The sequence below is a fragment of the Triturus cristatus genome, chromosome 1_2 (assembly GCF_964204655.1).
Source record: "Triturus cristatus chromosome 1_2, aTriCri1.1, whole genome shotgun sequence".
NCBI lineage: Eukaryota > Metazoa > Chordata > Amphibia > Caudata > Salamandridae > Triturus > Triturus cristatus.
In genome coordinates, this window is record NC_140580.1 from 748815594 (window position 1) to 748838748 (window position 23155).

At 43.1% G+C, this 23155-nt stretch overlaps 1 protein-coding gene across 8 annotated transcripts in view; it reads right to left on the reverse strand.

Moving 5' to 3' along the window:
* PRDM2 (PR/SET domain 2) overlaps positions 1-23155 on the reverse strand; it is a 348925-nt gene that overhangs the window by 232418 nt on the left and 93352 nt on the right. For all 8 annotated transcript variants that reach the window (XM_085608682.1, XM_085608684.1, XM_085608678.1 and 5 more), the window contains one exon: positions 9108-9225. In XM_085608682.1, the coding sequence (XP_085464808.1) occupies positions 9108-9225 (118 nt within the window). The remainder of the gene's footprint in view (positions 1-9107; positions 9226-23155) is intronic.

Genomic DNA, 23155 nt, shown 5'->3' on the forward strand with positions numbered 1-23155 from the left:
CCCCCGGAGAAAGAGGCAGAGGCAGACTGTGGGGATCAGCCCGGAGCAGAGGCGTGCTGCAGGACCTCAATGCAGGGATCTGTTAAGACAGGAAACGCTGTCACGGCCCTTGACAAGAGAGGAGGCTCATGCGGGAAGATCGCACCAAGCGGACACCGCCTGTGAGGTTCCGCCTCCCCCACTGGGTGATCAGCTACAAGGAGCAGTACCGATAAGAGACGCCACCAGGAGCCCATGCAACAGATGGAGCCTCGCACAGGGAAATTACTTCAACCAGACACAACCGGTGGGTCTACAACTCTCCCACTGGATGATTGGACGCCGCAAAGACGCCAGCGGCCATACACAGACTTAGTAGGGCAATCAGCTAATGAGGAGGCATTCCTGGAGTAAACGGTGGACAGCGGGACTAGGGGAGTGCATAGTCTGGAGGTGGTGGTGCACTGGTGCGCTGCCCTGCTCGTAGACTGAGTGGACACCACAGAATCTATGCTGGGTACTATATAACCAAAAGCAACACATATACAGACGTTGATACAAGAACAGCAGCAAGCGCTATGGTTACCCTGGAAGTGAAAGCAAATGATGCAGAAAGCCTATCAAGGCGCTATAGTGTATGCATCACAGGCCTACGAGAGGGAACGGAAAGTCCTAGCATGGAGCTGCATCTTGAAGACTGGTTGGGGAACACAGTCTTGGGAGGGAAGATGTCACAATTGTTCTCTGGGGAACAGGTGCACAGAGTGCCTGCCATGTCTGGAAGCAGTTAAAAAGACCTGGTACTGGGAGGTGGCATCAGATCGAGCCAGAAGGAAGGTGTGATTCCCACGACCACGACACTCAAGATGGCCGCTTCGACGCATCAGGAGGACAAATCGGTTACCGTGCTAGCAGCACGGGACGCCGATCACATGACCACCGCTGTGCTTGAAGCGCCGAGAGCGTGGAACGCCGGCACAGAGAGAGTCGCACTAGCGGAAGGAATGGGAACATCAGAAGAGGTGACTAGAAACGAGGAGCCCAGGAGTGAGGAGCCCAGGAGTGAGGAGCCCAGGAGTGAGGAGCGAGGAGCCCAGGAGTGAGGAGCCCAGGAGTGAGGAGTCCAGGAGTGAGGAGTCCAGGAGCGAGGAGCCCACGAGTGAGGAGCCCACGAGTGAGGAGCCCACGAGTGAGGAGCCCAAGAGGAAAACCTCGGAGAAAGAGGCAGACTGCGGGGATCAGCCCAGAGGCAACACCTACCCGTCCAACCGTCCCAAGAGAGAAGGACGTCTGGACTCCTTCTGCCACGACCCAGGAGGGCCGTGGCCAGAGGCAAGTACCACTTTACTGCTATTTTGCGATTGGGAAGTGGTGGGAGTTGTAAAACAGCACCAGAGCACTGCATGCCCTGAAGCACCTGCAGAGCACACGGCCACTAGGGTGACTAGGTGGAGGTCTATACTGGAATCCCCTAGCCCTTCTCCTTACCCTATGTTGTGTTTTCATTGAAGAAAATAAAGCATACCGCCAAGCCCCCGCAAAGGCCCATTGGGAGCAAGAGAGAAGGAACCTAGCCTTTTTGTATCCTGACCAAGAGAGAGAGAGAGAAAGGACCTTTACAGAGAAGGACTACTTCCCTTGTCTGTGGACTCTATGTACCCCTTTATTTAGTTTTTTTCACTCTGAGGAAGAAAACTCACCAATAAAGAAACACTAGCACGACGGAGTTCCCACCCCTTTATTTTGTATGAAGGTCCTTTTGCATGGCCGCTGAGTGATTAAAGAGGGCAAGTGGAGGAAGGCTAGGGTGGTTTATATATTTATTTTTAAAGTTTTGTTTAACGCGAATATAACACGAGCGGCTATCAGAGAGCTTCACATTTAGGGTAGGTAGGATACAGTATTGGGAAAAGAACATTTGTTACATATATGTGCATAGAATGCTAATGCTGGTATTCCCAGGTGTAAAACAATGTAGTAGCCAATCAGGGCATCAGAATAGAGGACAGGTAAGTAAGCAGTAGAGACAATGCCTTATTGGGCAGAAAGTTGTTCATTAGGATTTTTTTCACTTCCTTTTGAAAAGAAGCGGTGATTGAGATTCGATAGACTTCCCGTGGAAAAGAGTTCTAAATCTTCTGGGCAATGCCTGAAAAATCTCTGTGACTCGTTTTCTTTCTGTGGAACATCTGTGGTTTCAGGAGCAGTTTATGATGGTCTGCGAATCCCCAAAAAATTTGAACTTTTGGGGCAGATACATTTCGGGGGGGGGGGGCTTGAAATGCAGTGCTTTGTGAGCCATGCAGACAATCTTCAGCTGTATTCTTGCTTCATATGGCAGTCAGTTTAGGGTTTTTAGGGCTGGGGATTTGTGATTTTTTTTCTATTTGTACCAGTAATCAATCTGGCTGTGGCATTAATGGAAGCTCTTAGTGGGGCCAAGTTATGTTTGGGAAGACCACAGAGCGTGGAGCTACCGAAGTCTAGCCTTAGCAGTGCAAGAGCTTGTACTGCCAACTTAAAAGTCTTCCTGTGGAAGGAATGGTTTGAGATTCCTTAGTATACTCATCTGGTGTTTAGCTCGCTTGGTTGCATTGCTGATATGATTCTGTATGTTCAAATGCATGTCTAGTGTAATTCCGAGAGATTTAGCTGACTCAATGTGGGGAGAGCAGTTGAAGGCTGTAAGATGTTTGATCCAGAGGTTGAGCTTCGGAGTGTGATTTGGGGGAGCGATGAGGTGTCCGTTTGAGGTGCTGAGCATGAGGTGGTTCTCAGTGAGCCAGTTTCGAGTGGTTATCTGGGTAGATTTGAGTGAAATTAAGTCTTCTAGGGAGGTGATCTTCAGGTATAGTTGAGTGTCATCCGCATACATATGAAAAAGAATGTTCGGGGAGTTCAGAGTATTTGCTAATGGTTCCAAGAATAAATTGAATCGTATGGGTGAAAGGGCGGAACCCGGTGGAACCCCCATAGATACTGTAGAGGGCGAGATAAGGGATTGATTGATGAAGGATTCAAATACAGTCACCAAACTTCCATGCTGGGATATCTGGAGCAAAATCATCAGCAGGAGCTCCAGGTGAGGTCACACGGTACACATCTCGCGGCATAATGGAATGGTCATCAAAGAGGTGTAAACACAGCACCTGGGGTGGGTAGCTGCCACTACAGTAGCCACCCTCGCCCATCTAGCTCTAAACAAGCATGACTTGTAGACTATTTTTGAAAAATAATGCTTTCACACAGAACTAAACTTATATTTGGCATTAATGTACAAGTAAATGCTGTATGCTGATAACACTGGAAGCTCTTCAAGCCTTCACAACAATTATTAAAAAATGATTTAAAAACTGGGTGAAAAGAAACATCTTGAAGGAAAAGTTTAAACATGACCTCTCATACTGGTGTACCATGGAACATTAATTGCCTATTACAATGACTGCATTAATGGGAAAAATGCAATTTTCCTTTCAGAAGGTTGAATAACCTTATAATAGAAGTGGGAGGTGCTACAATAAACATTCGTACTGGGGGTATACAAATGTAATAGAATATGGGAACATAGAGGAAATTCAAAAGAAATATAGGCTCTGTGAATTTATATAAAATTGTACTTTAAGATACAGCACGTCTATTTGTATGCCTTACTCACACTGTTGTCACAAGATGATATTTAAGGCAAATAAGCTTCTCTTTTGCTTAATTTTGATGCCAATTGCAAAATAGTTTTTATTGCAGTAAATCTTAGATTTCATAATTCTCTTCAGGAGTTTCAACATCTAAACTGTGCGAGATGGAGAAGGTGATATTAGAGGAAAAGCTATATGGTACAGAGACTGAATCTATCATAAAAACAATGTGGAAGATGGATGCCCAGGAAAGAAAGAATTATTACCATTTATCCAATCTAGTCTCAGACCTATGATGTTGGAACATTTCTAAGATCAGATGGTTCAAGGCTCTCGTCTGCCCTCAGTAAGATATGTCAATTTATGAGTGAACTTTATACTGATTTCTCAACTAAAATGAGATTTAAAAAAAACCTACTTTACTGATGAGGAAACGACATTATGTCCTGTCATGTTTCACTGAAGATCAATTAGTTAACAGGAATACTCTAGAGTTAATCAATTTGCAACAGATCTCACAAAATAAATCCCCTTACAGTACCGGAGATTTGGGATTTTTTTTTTTACTTTTACAAAATGTACTGGGGTCTTATTCTCTTAGATTTATGTGCATGTACAATTCATGATTCAGAGAGGTACAAAATAACTATGAACTCTCCCATCCTCCTCCATTTACAAGTATTTGGGACAATTAGCTGACTAGCCCTTGTCATCAAATTTGCTACCGTTCCTTATTGAAATTGAATGGAATTGAAATTGCATATATATTACGCTTACTACCCCAGACGAAGGGTTGAAGGGCTTTTACAGCAAGTAGCACACTACACAGTCGCCCAAAGTTAGCAGTCAGACCACTGGTTATTGGAGTTAGTCCTTCATCCTACAGGAAACCACTGCATGTATTATTTCTTCATGGTACATCAGTGACTCGGTATGATCAACAGAAAAGGGTATATGAGAAGCAAATGATTAAAAAAAAAAACAAGCATTTACAATGCAATGGTCTCGGCATTGTTAAAGTTAGAGCTATTGGCATTGCTCATGACATTATTTTTGTTTATGTTTTTGTTTTTAAAACATATAAAGAAACAGCATTGTTATTTACAATGTCAATAGCTTAATCACTCTCAAATGCGAGACCTATTGCATTTGCACCCACACACACAGCCACACACACAAAGCCACCCACACACACAGAGCCACCCACACAGAGCCACTCACATAGAGCAACCCACAGACAAATAGAGCCACCCACAGAGCCACCTACACACACACACACACACAATTATTAAAAGGTGTTTATGATGGCGTGACAATCGTCTGCTCTAAATACACAAACACAACCGGTATAGCCATTCGCCGCAAAGCACGGATACACATTAGGCTTTTTATTATCTTTAATAAAGTTTTATTTTCTTACAGCCTCACAAGCACGCACAAGAAACAAACACAAACTTCAACAAACACACATTTCTGCATATGAGTGCACCTTAGTTGGCATAAGGAACCGTGCTCAACGCTTAAACGCATTTCTATATCCAAAATAATCCTAACACAATAGTTAACACAACCACAACGCATGCGTGCATTTCGCAGCACACATAACGGCATAACACTGACACCACACACACACCGGTAAATGTGAACCGGTGGTTGCAGGTGGCACTCACCGGCACTCATTTTTTAGGAGAAAACCTTATTTTTCCTCAGCATACCTTTATCCAAAGAAGAGAGAGAGAATTATACACAAGCATTTGCAATGCAATAGGTCTTGCATTTACGCGAGTTTGAGCTATTGACATTGCAAATGACAATGCCTTTTTAATTTTTGTTTTTGTTTTTAAAACATAAATAAAAGGCTTTGTCATTTACAATGCCAATAGATTAAACTTGTGTAAATGCTTGTTTGTAGTAGCAACTGGTGACACTGGATATCCTCAGGAAAATAGACTGAACAGGTGTCTCACTTTACTTTTGTGTGTAAGTACATAGCCCACATACAATTTTCACATAGAAGTCCGGCCAGCATAATTCAACTAAGAAAATGACATTTATTTCACGAGGAAAAAAAATATACAATGCTGCCTACTTCTAACTGCTATCGAACAGCATCGCATGTTACAAGGGACACTTGACAGCAATGGGCATATTCAATCAACTTCCTTACTCCTTTACTGCATTGTTTCTCTCTTTTTTTTGCCCTTCTTCAGTTGCCTCCACCCTTGCTTCTTCCCTTTCCAGCTCTCTCTCCTTCTGTCTTCCGTCCCATCTCTCTCCCTACTGCTTTTTTCTGTCCCTTCTCTCTGGACGCCCTTCTCTCTTCTGCCTCCAGTCGTTAATTAGTGAGGCGGTGGCCACCATCCCCTCCCTGCGGCTGCCACTCAAGCTGCCAGTCTTGCTTGATCGCCTTCAGGTGTTGTATTGGTTGTGGAAGGGGCGGGTGCTGATGCAAGGGACTCCCAGTGGGCTCTTGGGGGGGGGGGGGGGCAATCTGGTATCTGCCCTCTCGGACTGAGCTGAGGAAATAAGCCATCTGTCAGAGAAGCAGAGGCCCCTGACTGCTGCCTCTGCCTACAAGCAGGGAGGTGGGTACTTCCTAGAAAACTCTCTAAAAGCAACCGTGGGCGAAGGAAAACCTGGACTGGATTCTGTGCCGGTTGTGACTTGGGGATGAGGTAACGGACTGGATTTTGTTCCACCGTAACCTCTTTGTAAGAGTTCACTGGCGAAAAATGCTACGTCACCAATGAACTGTTGGTAAAAGTATTTTTAATTACACAAACCTTGCCTTAGGAGGTTACAATGGACCAAGCCTAGTCACATGTTTTTTGCCCAAGACACAAGGAAATCAAATGATTTGCTTGACAGGCGCTGCGATCTCTTGCCTCTATGAAAACTATACCCGCGCCCCCAGTGCCCTGTCATAATATCCGCAACCCCCCGTGCTCGCGAGTCCCCCTGTCTTCACTCGCTGTGCTGCTGCCAAGCTGTTGAAGTAGTCAACTGTATACTTGCCGGTCAGAGAGGGCCTGGGCAAAGCCGGCTTGGCACCGCACCGCCCACTCGCTCGGAAGTTACTTAGCAGTGCGAAAGCCAGCGGTGGCCAGGCCAAGAGTGTAGGGGCAGGGCAGGGTCCAGGGGGTGGGATGGAGCATGGGGGGACACTCTGGGGGATCAGAGGGCGAGAGATGAGCACCGGCCATGGAGGCACGGACTGCTAGGGGGCGGCACAGAGCACACCGACATGGCTACGGGAGAAGACCGACTCTCGGGACTCTAGACGCGACGACGAGAAAAAAAAAGAAAAATGACGCAGCGGCATTTTCGGATTCGGAGGCGTTATTTTGTTAATGTTGTTTGCCTCATATTTGTCGTGGACCACAACTCAAAATATGGTAAATTACTACATTCAATATCACGGAAGGCGGCACTCGCGTCGCCTTTCGTACTGCTTGTTAAAACATGACGGCCTTTCCCTCCTTGCAAAAATCACGACTGAATTATTAGCACCGCCCAACCACCAAACCCTCCCCTCGCCCCTTCCTTACAAGACAATAAACCGCCTTTAACACCAGCCAGCGTGCGGCAGCGGCAATTGTGAGGCCTGCAACTCGTGCGGAGTCTCACAGTATCCCACACTTTCAGAGACAATACAGCTGCCGCACATGCGAGGAGCCTCGTTTTAAAAACCTCACATGTCTGGGCAATCATCTGTGTAACTAACATGACACCAGCTCCTTTGATTCCAGCGCGCAACTCGTGATGCGTGGACGCTCGCGGCTCGTGTTTCAAGACACAGGGTCACCGTCAGCTGATTCGTCAGTTCGCCTTCGCTATTTCTCGCTGCTGCTTCTGAGGTTATTCACAGCAGCGTGCGGGGCCGCCGGCAACAGAATCAGCACAATTTGGGGACGCTTTTTTTTCTGTGTTGGAAATAGAAATATTCTGCTGCCTACCCGTGATAATGTCTATTTCTGTCGCTGTTACGGTGACTCTTGAAAAGAACGCTTTAAATTAACAGCAGACATCTCACGCGATGAAGTGCAATTAGTAAAAGCGATAGCGTGTGTGCGCGGGAGCAACGCCGGGGCACCACCGCCTTTCTCCGAGGCACAGCAGAAAATGCCTCGGAGAAAGGGAGTGTCCTTTTCGGATTGGGGGGCGTGTTTTGCTGTTGTCTCCTCCCTGAGACTTCTCGCAAAAAACACGCCCCCCGATCCGAAAAGGACGGGGCAGGATCAGAGTGACGGGACCTCTTCTCCAATGGCTGGCCAGCATTTACTAGGCCAGCCAATGGAGAACAGGGAAGAAGAGGGGCGGGTTCAAGCCCCTCTTCACCCAAGTCATTATGTCTCGCGAGCGAGACTGCGCAAGCGCAGCCATCGCTAGCCGAGACCTAAAAAAGCTTGAAGACAGACATGCTTGAGAGTAGATTATATAGAAGAGGCATATAAGGTAAGCAGAGGTGCATTCAAAATAAAGGAGGTAAAGAGTAATTCAAGGTCATGCAGGATTTTTAGGAATAAAGCAGGTAGGCTTTTTGTGAGTCCATGAATGTAAACATAAGTTAAATTCTGCTCTTAAGGAAAGTGGATTTTTAAAGACATGGCAGGTACTCACTACAATCAAAAAGGTCAAGCTGAATACTTGCGGAGACTCTTTTACCAGTGACCGTGAATAAGTGTGACATTGAACCACATCCTAGTGCCCATAATTACAATTTGATAACACCGTCATCACCCCACTTTATGGAATGTAAGCGATCATACCTAGAAATACTCCTATGTGTACCTACTACAGCAGTACAAGCAATTCCATAAAGTATAGTTACAGTTTACACAAATCCTTTCACACCATATAGAAACTACACATATAATATAAACATGTTATTTATAACACCCACCAACTCAAAATATTACAAGGCAGCTAATAAACACACTGCAGCAATCAAAATTTGGTGCTTGTTAATATGACCCAATCAGTATCTGGTTTGATAGGTGCTCCCTCAGCATCCACCTGAAAAGCACCCCCACAGGATACCATGACCAGCAGAATGGATGTGTCTGAGGTCACTTCAGAATTTACGATGAAAGCCTGATGCTGATGGGTCAAAGGGGAACTTTTAATTGGCAGGCTTAAATAATTTCTCACAAAAATGGCAAAGGAAGGCCGTAGGGTCTTTATGGGCAGAGATAAATTCTTCTTTAACCATCGTTACTTCACACATCCTGCTACAGCCTTCTTAATGATTTTTGACAAATTGGACGATGTAAAACACAAAGCACATGGAGAAAATCCACAGCTTTAACCCCTTGCTCGTAGGAGATAAAAGGGGCCAGTCGAAACACAAGAGTAAAAGTAGGTAATATCTGCACTAACTTGGTGGATATGACATCAGCACGTTCTGTAGGATTCCCAGTGTACTCGTGAGGGTTAGGGGAGGACGAACAAAGAAGGTTACACTATTTTACCTAGCCATTTAAATTTCACACTCACCAAGACGGGCCTCATTAACAGCTGATGGGAAAAGCTTCACTTCATCAGGAAGAGTGTCAAACACATGTTGAGGTACATCAGCCAGTGTCTCGTCTTCCTCTACAGTTGTGTGTCCATCCTGCAAGCGAAAAATGTAGTAGGTTTATGCGCACTGATTTGATTTGTAGAAAATCTAATAAAACTGAACAAAACATATACATTCTATGTTAGAGTGTGACAATCACAGATGTTCACAGACTTATAGGTCATTAAGATGCAAACAGCAATAAACGAAAGTCTAACATTGCCCATGCAGTCAACAGTATTCCTGCATACAATCCATTTCAATTGCGAAAAATCATATTACTGTTATTTAAAAAGGTGAAGGTCGTGCTCCTTGACACGCTAGCAACTATGGTGGGCAATGCTTCTTCAAAAGACAAACCCTGACAGATATAGTAAATACAGCCAGGAGAAAATTTAAGGCTAAAACCAGAATATGCTAAATATGTTATTTCTTTTTTTACTTGGAGAGTGTCACAATTTCTGCCAAGACGAACAACAAATTTGCCAAAGCCCAGCATAGTTGGTTTCTGGGGTACTCTCGGAAAGCGTGAATGTAATTATCTTAATGTGAATTCCATTAGATTAATTGTATTGCCTAGTCTCAGGCCAGTGTTCCAGAAAGCAGCTTCCCAATAATAAACCAAGCATTTACAATGCAATAGGTCTCGCAATTGTGAGTTTTTTACCTACTGGCATTGTAAATGTAAAAAAAAAAAAACCAACAAAGAAACAGTGTCCCTAAAGCAGACGCCACGCTCGGTATTAAAGTAAAAAAACAAACAATAAAACTGATTGCGGGGGTCCCTGTAGCAGGTGCCGCGCTCAGTATAAAAATGTAAAATAAAAAAAATAAAAAAAACAGGAGTGCAGTGTCCCAGAAGCGGGCACGGCACTCAACATCAAACATTTAAAAATAAAATGTAAACTTAGGGCGGTGTCCCTAAAGCGGCGCCGCGCTCAGCATGCACATACAACAAATAAAAGCAGCCGCCATTGTCCCCATCAGTAGCAATAAACAAAATAGTGCTCACCCACTACATAACGCAGACCGTGGAACGAGCCAAGTAAAAGGTTCAGTCTTTATGGGCGGTAACAAATGGAGACAAGGCGGTACCAAGAAGGGACTAACAAGCCTCATAATGAATCGGAAGCCAGCGTTTACGAAGGAAAATGACACAAGCCAATTAAAAATATGGGCAGAGAGTGGGCGGGGCTTACTCTATTACAGCATGCCTCGCAGAGCGAGCAGCGCATGCGTGCTGCCGCTAGGCTTGACCCAAAAACCTCCTCCTAAACCAGGAGCCGGTTTGTGATACCTGACTGCTGGAGAACACGGTCATTCCACTTCACCACTAGGAAAGTTGCTTTCAGCTGCACTGTCAGTATTCCGGCAGAGCAACTACATTAATGTTATTACGTTTAAGGTAAATACATTTCCTTGCCCCAGATGCTTCTCGGCTACAGATGAGTCTCTGCAAGGGGAACAGCATGCACACACAATCTGCAGTTCATTGCGAAAACCTAGATTTATGTGTACCTGAAAGAAAAGAAAGAAAGTATGCCAAATGCTTGCTGCATCCACCCGAAATGGATACATACTGTAGAAACTCAAGGCCTGGTAAATAGGCGTGAGAGCAACAAAATCACAATTAAAGCCAGAGCACTTAATTCAACAGCTAACGGACTGTAAACAGTCAAGCAAGTTCTAGAAAATGTCAGGATTCCGGAAGCGCTGAAGGTAGCTGCACCCAAAATTCACATCTAAATCTGAGATGGTGAGAAGATACTGAGGGAAGGTAGAGAAAGAGATCAATTTAAATACTGAATTTAGGATTAGTCCTCCTTATTGGTATGTGAAACAAGCATTGACAAAGTCAATAGGTCTCGGCTATCCAAGAGCTATAGTCGGGGGCTAGTGGGGGAAGCACGGTAAATGATGCAAAAGAACCGGGAACTGTGTACCCTAGGAGGGGACACTACAAAGGCCAGGAAGTGCCCCCTTCCACCACCACCCCCCCAGTCACCCCTAAAGAACAGCAGAGAGGGGGTAGGGGAAAGAACGCCAAAAGGAGAAAGAGTGGATGAAAACCTGCCGGCCTATGGTAGGGGGTGGGGGTGCTAGAGAGGGGGGGGGGGCAGGGGTGTGGGAGGGGGACTACATAGTTTGAAATGTACCCGCAGGGCATTAAGACCCTACTGAAGAGGGAACCGCCTGTACCCAGGTACTGTTTGTGCTGGCGATGACGGCGACGCAGAGTCAGCAAAACCAAACTCCCTGCACCAACAAATCAACGAGAAACTGTTGTAGCAAAATAAAAGGAGTCCCAGTGGTGAAAGTCTATGAAATGGAGCTTAAGAGTTTGAAAGGCCATCATCAGAGTAGCAGACCACGTACTAACCTTGGAATGCCTTGCCGCATGGAAAGGAGGTCAGAGAGGGGAGGGGTACCAGAACACTGCACTTGAAGCCCAGGCCTGCCAGTAGGCAGAACACATCAAATAAGTATGGCAGCGAGTTGGGCCTAAATAGAGATGGTGGAATACCCCCGAGTCACAGTCTGTGAAGCTCCAGATCAAGGGGCTCAAGGTGACAACAATAAACGCCGGATTATGCATGACAAAAAAACACTTTTATGACATGCCATAAAGGTGTCTGCATGTTTGATTTATGACTGGATTAATATCGCTACTTGATTTAAGACTAAGGAGTGATTTACGCTTTGATATATGACCTGGTAACAATCAGGCTGTGTGATTTATGACATGCTCTACGGTAAATCGTTTCCATGACGCCCAGTTATGTACATGCAAGAAGTTTTATGACCCCCGCTGTTAAAGCTTTGCAGGGTGGTTTGATGCAATGTTAAATAAAGCTGCGGCCAATAAATTCCAAACAGCTTCATGCGTCCAGCGTATTAACGCGAGTGGGAGTGGGAGTGGACGCTTGCAAAGTTTATTGCTGTTGTCAATGTTTGTCTTTTAGCCTCCTCCAACCAATTTGTTTAACGGAACTGATTTTATAGGCAACTAAAACATCTAATTATATATCCATTTGGAAGTAAGCACTTATCATTGTGAACATAGCATGCAGGACGTGTGTATCTGCAACATATTGAGAACAAAAACAGAACCTCTGAAATGCTGTAGTTGTTAAAATGTGTTTTGGAAATTTAACAGATTCAGTAGACTGCATAGGGCACACATTCGGTTGCACATTGCTACTCTTGTGGTGACAGAATTGGGTGGGAATGGGCTAGGAGGTTGCTCCTGGCTGCTCTGCTAATAGGCCCTTCAGCTCCGAGGAGCAAAGCTCCCATTGACCATGTTCAGTCTGCCGCAACTTCGATGTCAGGACATTTATTAACCATTCCCATGCCGAAGCTGCTAAGTGAAGGAGTACCACCATCTTAATATACGGAAATGGTGCTGCTTTGCTCGACAGATGGGAGAACACATCACAAACAATAGAGTGGGATGCAAACAGACACGAGCAGCATCTAGCATGCTCGATGTGCTTCGGAATTAGAAGTGTGTACAATTAAACACCTGTCTGCAAAATAAGGCAGCTAGGAGCATTTGCAAGCTTGAAGCATTGTTCTCTTGTTTGGTTGACCTTAGACTACGAAGCATGAATGAACTATACACAGCATTTGTATGCAATTCATAAAAACTTAAGGGAACAGCCAATGGGGAGGAAGCTCTTCCCCCGTTACAAAGTAAAGCATGCACAGACACAGTGCATTACAAGAATGACAGTAATGTGTTCATCCCTGTTTCTGATGCTACTCTAAGAAGCTGTGTCAGCGATGCAAACGAGCATAAGATATTGTTACAGTTTTGTAACTTGAGGGATGCAAAACCGATGACTATTTTCGAGTCCCATGGATGGGTTCACATGCTGCACCCACACAAAAGGCAACCAGCAGCTGCCGGAGAAGGGGACTGCTGGTGGCAGCACAACAAAGCAACAGACCTTTGCGAACTAATGCTACTAAAACACATACAAGTCCCCGCCATGAAATGACAAAACGGGATCCGCTCTCAGCTACGTTCTTCCACACAGATGACACTCGTCGGAAAACAACTTTGTTTTTACAATAAACAGTAAGAGCCAACCATGGAAATATGTTTTGTAAAAGTTCTTTTTTATGGGCTCGCCCGGTTCTAAATCGAGTCAAATTACCCAACTCATAAAAATCGATGAGCCCACAGGAGCTCGGCAGACAAGGCACACATGGGAGAGCACTTCTCCCCCATCAATGAGTGCAAAGTTGCTGTTGAGTGTGTGATGGGGAGAAAAAACAAACTATTTCAAAACAAGGTCGGGGGATGTTTTTACATTGTACCGCACGAGAGAGCGAACGCTGGTAAGCAGGTAGGAAGCTAAAGAAGTCAGACAAAGAAAAGAGCGTCTGACATTTGATCTCTAGCTTTGATTGCACAGCAAATGTGAGGAGATAAGAAAAAGATTTATAGGCCAATTTACAGAGGAGCTCGGAGCGAAACACAAGTGCTCATGTGAACTGCTCTTAGTCGAAGAAAAAAGGTGTCCGTAAAACAGACGCTAAAATGGTGACTAGTGGATATGTATAGTAATTGGTCCCTGCTCTTGGGAGGGCTAGTCACAGGAAAAGGCATGACGCATGTATGCCATGGACAAATGGAGAGAAAGAATATGAGAGCGACGATGGAGCCAGCAAATGGGAAGCCTATGGATGGTCTGATGTCCACAACGTATATACAACATGTCTCAAAGAGACAGTGCAAGCGAAGTTTAGCTGAGACCTAAAAATTTGTTTTTAAATGTAATCGCTATCCAAGAAGGGAAAAAAAGGACGGCCTACTTCAAATCCCTACTCTAAGGTCTACGTCAGGTACCAGCTTCATATGTAAGCTTCATATGTAACTTATCATACTTACAACATAACCCAGGTCCCTAAAATCAACATCAAGTACATCTCATCAAGTCTCAAGCCTGGTTTTCAGGCATGCTGGACAGAGCAGCTGTCAGCAAGACTTTTACCAGTGTGGTTTTGGCTCCACACAGAGGTGTATTTCCCTCTCACCTCATGTTACTAGCTGTTTGGCTATCATTCGGCATACTATGGGGTACTTGCACTGCCATGCCTGAGAGTCTATAATTACATATCAAAAGGACATCATTACATATTACATTCATAACAGTTATACTTTGTATGCGGAAAGCAATCCTTTTCAGTTTTTTTCCATTGTAGTAGGCTTTTTTGTAAATATTTTAAAGAGGGGCCTACTGGTGCACTGAATGTATACTAATTAAGGATCATTTGTAAAGAAAATAAAACTATATTTAATATGACAACATGCGCAAACTATGGTTAAACACGTGCACACAAAGCAAGGCCCGGTCTTTGATTTTTTGTGTTGGTCATTTACTTCCGTTTCTAAGAGTTCTATTTTTTTTTAGAATTAGCATCAAACACTTACCAAATGACGATTTTGAACAAGAATACTATGAGCCACTAGACTTCATAGGACGTTAAGTATTTCAGCATTTGTTTTGATGGGTGAATGCATTATTGAAGGGTTTGAATTCCAGAAGCAGAGCATTGAGGTCTGGCCAATAGAAGACTGAAATTGCTACAATCAGACATGGCAAAAGCTCTTACTGCTTCAGTTCCTCAGCAACTAAAATGTTACCAATCAAAGATGATGTCTAGTATTCCTCACTAAATAGGTTAGGAAACTCTTCTAGAAGGCTTGTAATACTGTGCCTGCTGGATTTAAGACTTAAATCTACTGTCAGTTAGATTTCAAAGGCAATCTTTTAATGCTTACTTAATGTTAGCACCATTTTCCAATGAGTTTCATACAAATTCATGTCATCAACTGCACAAAAGTATAAGTAACATAACAGAGAAACAAATCAATGTAAAATATTAAAAACATACCTAGAAGAATCTGAATAATAATAATAATAATATACCCTATACGTTCAATGATATACTAAAAACAGGCTTGCTGCCCGAGCAGATGACAAACCTATCTCAGAAGTAGTAAAAACTGTGCACCTCATTCTCCCCTGCCCGGCCTTCCAATAGCCCCCTAAACACATTGTATCAAGGGAGGAATGCAGGAGGGTCTGAAAGCTGATCATTGTGCAAAGGAGGAGAACTGTGGTTTTGATGACTCCACTCAGATACCTGTTCAGGATTTATTGACTTGTAGAACGTGAAGTACGTAGCTCCAGGGAAAGCAATGCTTATAACCGCAAGTCCCTCCAAATGACCTCCCAATAATCCAAGCCTCTTATCATACATTCCTTCCCAGAGCACTCACATTCCATGTGACATCACTACTTCCATCATAACGCATCTTTTCCTCTTAAAAAAACCAAAGAACATTAAAAAAAACTATTATAACTATACATATATGCACAAGAACAATTCTATAACCTACATTCATTAAGCTAATTTGTACACAGAACTGTTTATTCAATAACAATACTCGTACATTGGTAATACGGTTGCATAGAATACAGTGAAAAGATAACCTAAACATTACGCTGGTAATCAGACGACTACTTCAGTGGTTTAACACGTCTTCCCTTAGAAGATACAGAACCTTCCATCCTGTCCAGACCAACCCTTGTAGGACAATCCCAAACATAAACATTACTTGTAGGACAGTCAAGAACAACTTCTAGACTACCCTTATGTGGTTGCTCAACATCATGTGTGATACACTGAACACACAGAACACCATTCTCTTCAACAACAACAACTGGATCACCTTTATCTGACACCACAACATCATGCATTCCACTCGGAACATCAGGAACACCATTTCTTTCTTCAACGGCAACATCAGTAATTCCACCCTCAACATCACCATCTGCACTACTCTCAGTATCTTTCCCATTACTACTACCATCAAACATCACACTTACGGATGATGTGCTGTTTTTCCTCGCTGATCTCAATCGGTCAGGGCCTAGGATACTTCGCATCATGAAGATTTTTGGAGAAACATCTGGCCTCTATATGAATGCACACAGTTGTTCCTTTAGCCTCTGACGGGGAGGGGGGGGAGGTGGAGGGGGAGTATTGGACACTTGGTCCAAGGAGGTGACAGTGGTCGCGGAGGGCTTCAAGTACCTTGGGGTGTGTCTGACTTCCGCCCGATATGACTTCGGTGACAGACATTTGGCCCGATTGATGACGCAGACTAAAGCACATATCAGAATCTGGTCTCACCTGCCCCTGTCCCTATTCGGCAGATCTGCAATTTTTTAAAATAGTCTCCCTTCCTCGCCTATGTACAAGATACAGAATCACCCATAGCCAATTCAGACTACATGGTTCAAGCAGATGAACACATTGTTGGGTCAATTCTCTTGGGGTGGGGGATCCGCCCGGGTAGCCCTGAGAACTGGTTTCCAATCTACATACTATGGGGGAATGGCCACTCCAGATATTTAGGCAGCGTCTCATCTTCTGGTGTTGAATGACTGCTGGTATGGAAAAAAACAGGATCCGTCGTATGCGGTAGAATGCTGGCTAATGGGTGATACAACACTACACACAATTCTTTACTCTGGAGCGACACTGCGAACCCTCCCGCCTGCGACAAGGACTGTATTCACATTATGGAGGCAGGTCCAATGCAGCTAGGGATGGTGGGGGCGATTGACCAGAGAGACTCCCCTATGGCATAACTGTCTTCTACCCCAAATCTCAATGCTGACTAGATTCAGTGGATCGGAGAACAGAGGTATTTCCACGATGGGGGTGGTCAAGCGGGGACCAATTTTAAAATCATTCCAGGAGCTTCAGCTGGAATTTGTTATGCCCAATGCACTGTTCTATAAATATCTCCAATTACGGCATGCCCTCTCACAGTCAATTCTACACCAAGACGCCCTGCCAGAGGTCAACCTCCTAGAAGCTAAGGTTTTTATGGGAGACTTAGGCGATCATAAGATTCCCAAAATATATAACACGATAGTTACCAACAGCCACACCACATTAGATACACTTTGAGAGACCTGGCAGAGTGACCGGGGACCGCGGACGGGAATGATTGGACCAAAGCATTAGAGACCCCACGTGGTGCAGCAATAGCATCACTTCTTCGACTCAGACAATTTAAATGCCTTTACGGGTCTATTTCACTAGGCACAGACTGGAGGGCTGGCCTGGTGGATTTCCCTACTTGCTTGAGATGCAATTCTGGGGAGGGCCCTAGGTTTCATACAGTCTGGCAGTGTACTGCGCTTCAGAGGTTCTGGCTGAAGCCTTAAGTTCCCTTTCGGAGGTCCTGGGATGGGACGTGCCCGCCTCACCAAAACTAGCCCTTTTGCACATCACAGAAGGTATAATAGGCAAAAGGCATAACCATCACTTACTGTTCTTAGGCCTTACAGTGGGGGAGCGGGACATAGTCAGGGCGTAGAAGGCCTCATCCCCTCCCCGGTTGGAGGTGTGTAGGAGGGGAATGGTTTTCTGTATGGGCTTTGAACTACCAATCTTTTAAGTGAGAGAATGTCCTCCGAAACATTCTAAGATGTGGAAAAGATTAGCAGATTACCAAGGTCTCTATTTCGAACCAGTTGCCTCAATTTTGCAGGCTGCGGAGATAACGGAGTAGTGGTTGGGGACTAAGCTTTCTTAGTTTAGATCTTCAGTTGCAAAGACTGGGAAGACTGGTGGGGGGGCAGCGGTCAGAGGACATTGGGTAATGTTATTGAGGGCATGGCGCTAGTTTCTATATGTTTTATTGTTGAATCTAAAAATATAACTGTCAATATCAGCAACTCCACTCTGCATACCTAAGTATATGTCAATATTTCAGGTACCACCTGGTTGTGTATGGCTGTAACTTGCAATAAAATCTGTTTTGGAAAAAAACATCACATTTCCATCATCTATACCAAACTATTACCTTTCGAGAAGCACATGCATATTTTGACACGTTTTTTTCCATCCTGCATACCACTACCTGATTCATGTGCCAACATCTACAGTCTACAAATAACTAGGCTTCTTCACTCACCATTTGCCCAATCTCAATAATTGGTATTTTACAACTCCCTTTACTATGGAAATACTCTTTGTACGTGGCATGCACCTTATGCAGCCTCGCTTATACATTTTCTATTGACCACTTTTTCTGTAGGTTCCTATAGAACAACCAACTGAGATTGCATGTAAATCTCAGAAAAAGACCGCTCGTAAACTCAAAAGGACTAACAGCAGTGACACTGCAGACAGATGACCTACAAGACCTCACAGTATTATTGGATTCACTCATTTGTAACAACTGAATAATCCCTTTCAACAGCCTATTAAATGTCTTCACCATATCATTTGGGATTGTACAATGACATAGTGTAATGCACCACACCATAATTCCACAAAAACACTAGTCTTTCCAGGCAGAAATTTTACTCCATTGTCAAACAATCAGCTAATAGGCACTCCTTCGCACAAAAATCTCTAGTAAGAACTCTACGACTACATCAGTGTCTGACTTCTCCACCACTTTTACCACTGGCCACCTATAAGAAATTCATAACAACCAAGAAAAATTTATGTTGAGTTCCCACTGGAGAATAATAATTGCAATACGCCCCCACCATTCTTTCAGACACTTCACATCACACGTTTAGTCTTAATGTCATCAATGATTTCTCTGAACCAGCACAATTCACACATTCTCTCACCACTTGTTCAATTGCCACATCCATACTAGGCCACCAATAAAAGACTTTTTATGGCCTGCTAAGTACTCACGATTCCAAGATGGCCCTTGTCCATCTATTCCATAATGAATGTTCTTAGACTATTTGGCGGCGCTACCCTTCCATCGCAAACAATGCATTTTTCCTGCCACAGAAAGTTCATCCCTTATCTCACAACACTTTCACTTGCCCAAAGTTTCCTTCCTTGGCCAACCGAAGACAATATATTTCTTCACTTCACACACAGTTTTGCCAATTACATATCTATTGTGCCATTCCTTTTCCTTAACAGCAGGCCAGCTCCCATCACACACCAAGGCAATCTGATAATTCTCCACATTTACACTCCACCATTTGCATTAACAATTTTTTTTCTAGGAACATATACTATCTTGTATACATAATCCTGTGTATGCATTGATTATCGTCAAAAGCAGAGCGAGGGGGATGTTGGGAAACTGTTTGATTATTTGCAGGACATTACTTGCCTGAGAGAAACTCATTTGCCATTTGTCAATATGTTATATGTTCTTACAAACCTTAATACAAATCTTTCTTCGCATTCTAAATCATTCCAAAATAGCAAGCAATATCAACTTAGTTTGTAGGGTGGGAATACTCCCTCCATAGCAAGACATCATACAATGTAAGGTGGGTCTTAAAAAAGGTAAATATCAGAAGCAATAAACTTACACACCTCAGAAGCAATGCCTGAAAACCTTTTTTGTTTAACTTAAGTAATTTACCTACATCTTTCAGCACTCTCTACATCCAGTTTATTTACCTCTATTTTCAGTAAAACACTAGAAACACTTTCTATTATTTTTCCAATTAAATGATTTTTGCTATAAGAAATTGGATAGTCTCTTTTTTGGTCAACACATAAATATCAAACAGCTTTGAAGCTGCTTTGTATTTCTCAAAGATGTGAAAATAGGCATGAGTTGAGTCTTACATTTGAAAGACAACAAATATATTATTGATTTTTTTAAAGCATTGAAAACATCTTTAACCATTAACATATACATGTTCCCCATGTGAAATCATCCAGATCAAATATTGAAATGGCATGGGCATGAGCTGATATCAGCATCCAATCTCAGAATGTATCAAATTTCAAATGGCATTTCTTTAGACCTATAAATATAGTTAGCTTGTTACAAAGACCCATGAGACAAGGTGAAAACCTATATTGTTTGGACTCAGGATTACAATTTCTCCATTACTCACTGAAACCATCTATGTTGGATCACCCTTATAAAATACCTTTTGTGGCTTCATCCATATACATTTAATCTGAAACCTGGCAATAGTCTCCGACTACAATCGTCAGGACCAATAAGATTATTATTATTATTACATTTCCAAAACATTTGATTACAATGAACGGGTATATGCAAATAAAGAATACAAATCTGGGCACCATTCTCTTAAACAAGAGTCCAAACTCATCAGCCCTCATTATGGTAGACCTCAGATATAAATTTCACCTTCCCATAAAGTATTGAGAGAATCAGAAACCCACCTTTAGACAAACTCTGGTGAAAACAGAAAAGTCACAGATTAATTACTGAATTTCCCACAAATCAACTGTAGAAGTATGTGACAGAAGTTTTCTATCTAGATAAATTAATAGGCACTTTCCATCATTCAAGAGTTAGCCAACGCTCCCATTAAAATAAACTGAGCTCCACCTTATAACTTAGCATATACTATATATTTTTTAATATCTCATGTGACATAGGCTAAACTTCAAACTAGTGACCTTTTGCCAATATAAACAAAATGGGTTTTGAGTCGACCTGTCGCAGCCTTTGGCTAAGGCTTAAACAATCTGGTTTGGCTCAGCGCAGTGGAGTATTCACCTCTCACTTAATGCTACTAGCTGTGTGCATAATTCCTTCCTTCTCCACTTTGGTGCTTGTACTAAACAGTATGAGGGAGTACTTTACAACTAAAGACCTCTTTGTCCTCTCTGCTGGCTCAATTCCATTTGTCTATAACTAATGTGCTAATGCTGCAAGCATGGACATATTAAAACCAGACCTTCTGGCTTAGCCAAAGCCTGTTCCATAACCGTTTCAATTCTGGCATGACCATATAAAATTAGTTCAAACCTTTAGAATGTGCTTTTAATATGAAAGATTTTATTACTTTTCCTCTAAACCAGGGTTGGAGTAGAGATATGGGTGTAAACTTTAATTTTCTCTTAGCATACACAGTAACAAACCTTTTATAATATATAGCTTTTGCCTGTAATATAAAACAGCTGAGGAGTTTCGTAATGGATTCTCTTTTTATTCACCAAAAATAGTAGAGGTGTGGATGGAGTTGAATAACATACACATTCATTTATTTCTCATTCAACTATGATATTAATTGTATTGTATATAGCGCTTACTACCCACGACAAGGTGTTGAGGCATTTTTTCAGCAAGTAACATGCTACTATGTTAGTCTGTTATTTGGATTGAGAAGAATAGCAGAGGGATGGAGGAGGAAAAGGTTTGCATTTATATAGCGCTTGCTAACCCTAATGAAGTGTTGTAGCACCTTTCAGCGAGTAGCAGGCTACTCTGGAACCCAAAAAGGATTAGCGGTGAATTATTGGAGGGAAATATGAAATCAATTTGAATTGAGCGGTGGACATGTTAGCATGTTATTTGGATTGCAAAAGCAATAGTGGAGGGATAGAAGACGTAAGGGTCTAGAAAGATTGATTTTTTTGGAGTTCATAGCAGTAAGAGGAGGTTTGGGATGAGTAAAGGGGAGGGGGACGAGCAAAGGGAAGGGTTTAGAAAAGCTTGTTTGTGAGATCTGAATAGTAAAAGAGGTGTTAGATGATGCCAGAGAGATAGAGGAAGAGTCTAGAGAGGGTTATTTTGCGGATTATAGTAGTGGTATGGGGTTTGGGATGAATGGGAGAGTGGAGGTGAGAGATATAGGGTGAGATATAGGGTAGTGTATTGGATATGCTAAATTAGAAGCAAAGTAATAAATATAAAGATACATAGGTACATGGAAGGTATATCATAAGTACATTGAAGATATATACACATAAGGAAGGTAATATATGTAGATTAAAGCTGAATTTAATAAACTCAGGCTTTCAAATGTTGCTATACTTTAAATTAATTTGTGTTTTATCTCAGTAATGAAGCAAGTTATGATAAAAGATTTACTTATTTATGCACTCACTTGTATTCATGTTAAGCATAGAATAATGTACCTATAAGTAATATGTACATTTGTTAGTTGACATAGTGGCTATTATAGGCTTTAAATCGATATATAGGCGATGTCCATTTGTGTTGTAAGTTGGATAAATTTTGTATTTTCAAATTACGTTGTCTTTTGGCAGCACTAAACACTTTTACGACCGTTTCAAATGGTACAATGCATGTTCTAGGTAGTAGTAGCCGTGGTGAAATTCTGCCCCCAATAACATTTTGTATGTCCACATGACATGGATGTTTCCGCACGCACAAGTGCTAATGGTTGCATGATAGAGGCACTCATGGCTAAACCAAGAGTGCCTCTAAGACGCAGCCCGAACCACGAATGTGTCTTAACCACATATTCCTTTACCACGCAATTTTGTGGTAAAGGCATAAAGGGTAAGGGGGTATGTGTGGTTAAGTTCGCCACTATCCTGAACCCCCACCCCCTCTGCTGACCCTAAAAGTCCCCCAGCCCCTTTCACTGCCCTGAGACCTACCCTGACCCCTCCAACCTACTCATTCCCTTCTCCCTACCCAGAGGACTAAAACCCTGCCCCTTAATATACACTACAGCGACCACTCACCCACTGCGCTGTCCCTAAAACTACCCCGAACCCCCCAGCCCTGAAAACTATCCCCCCAGCCCCATTTACCACACCCGTCCTCTGGCTCTCTTCCTGCTTCCGCCTTCACCACAGCAGCAGCCAGATGCTACACTGTGCACTGCCTTAAGCACGCATATGCGTGGTGAATGCATGTGCATGGTTACGGCAAGAGTGGTTGCACTTGCGTAGTTGGAACACGTGTGGCTGAGGCTGCAGTGTTCCGACTATTTTCCAGTGCTAATAGGAAGAGCCACAGATGGGACTAATTCACAATGCAAGGATCAATAAAATAGTCATGTAAATTGCAATTATTATAGGATCCTTCATAGCTGGATTTGCTCTAGTTATCGTTACTCATCAGGTACAAACTAATATAAACTATAAATTGTTTTTCCTATATACTGCGTTACAGCCTTTTACTATAAATAAGGCTTCTTGATGAGGTAAAGTTAGCAATAAA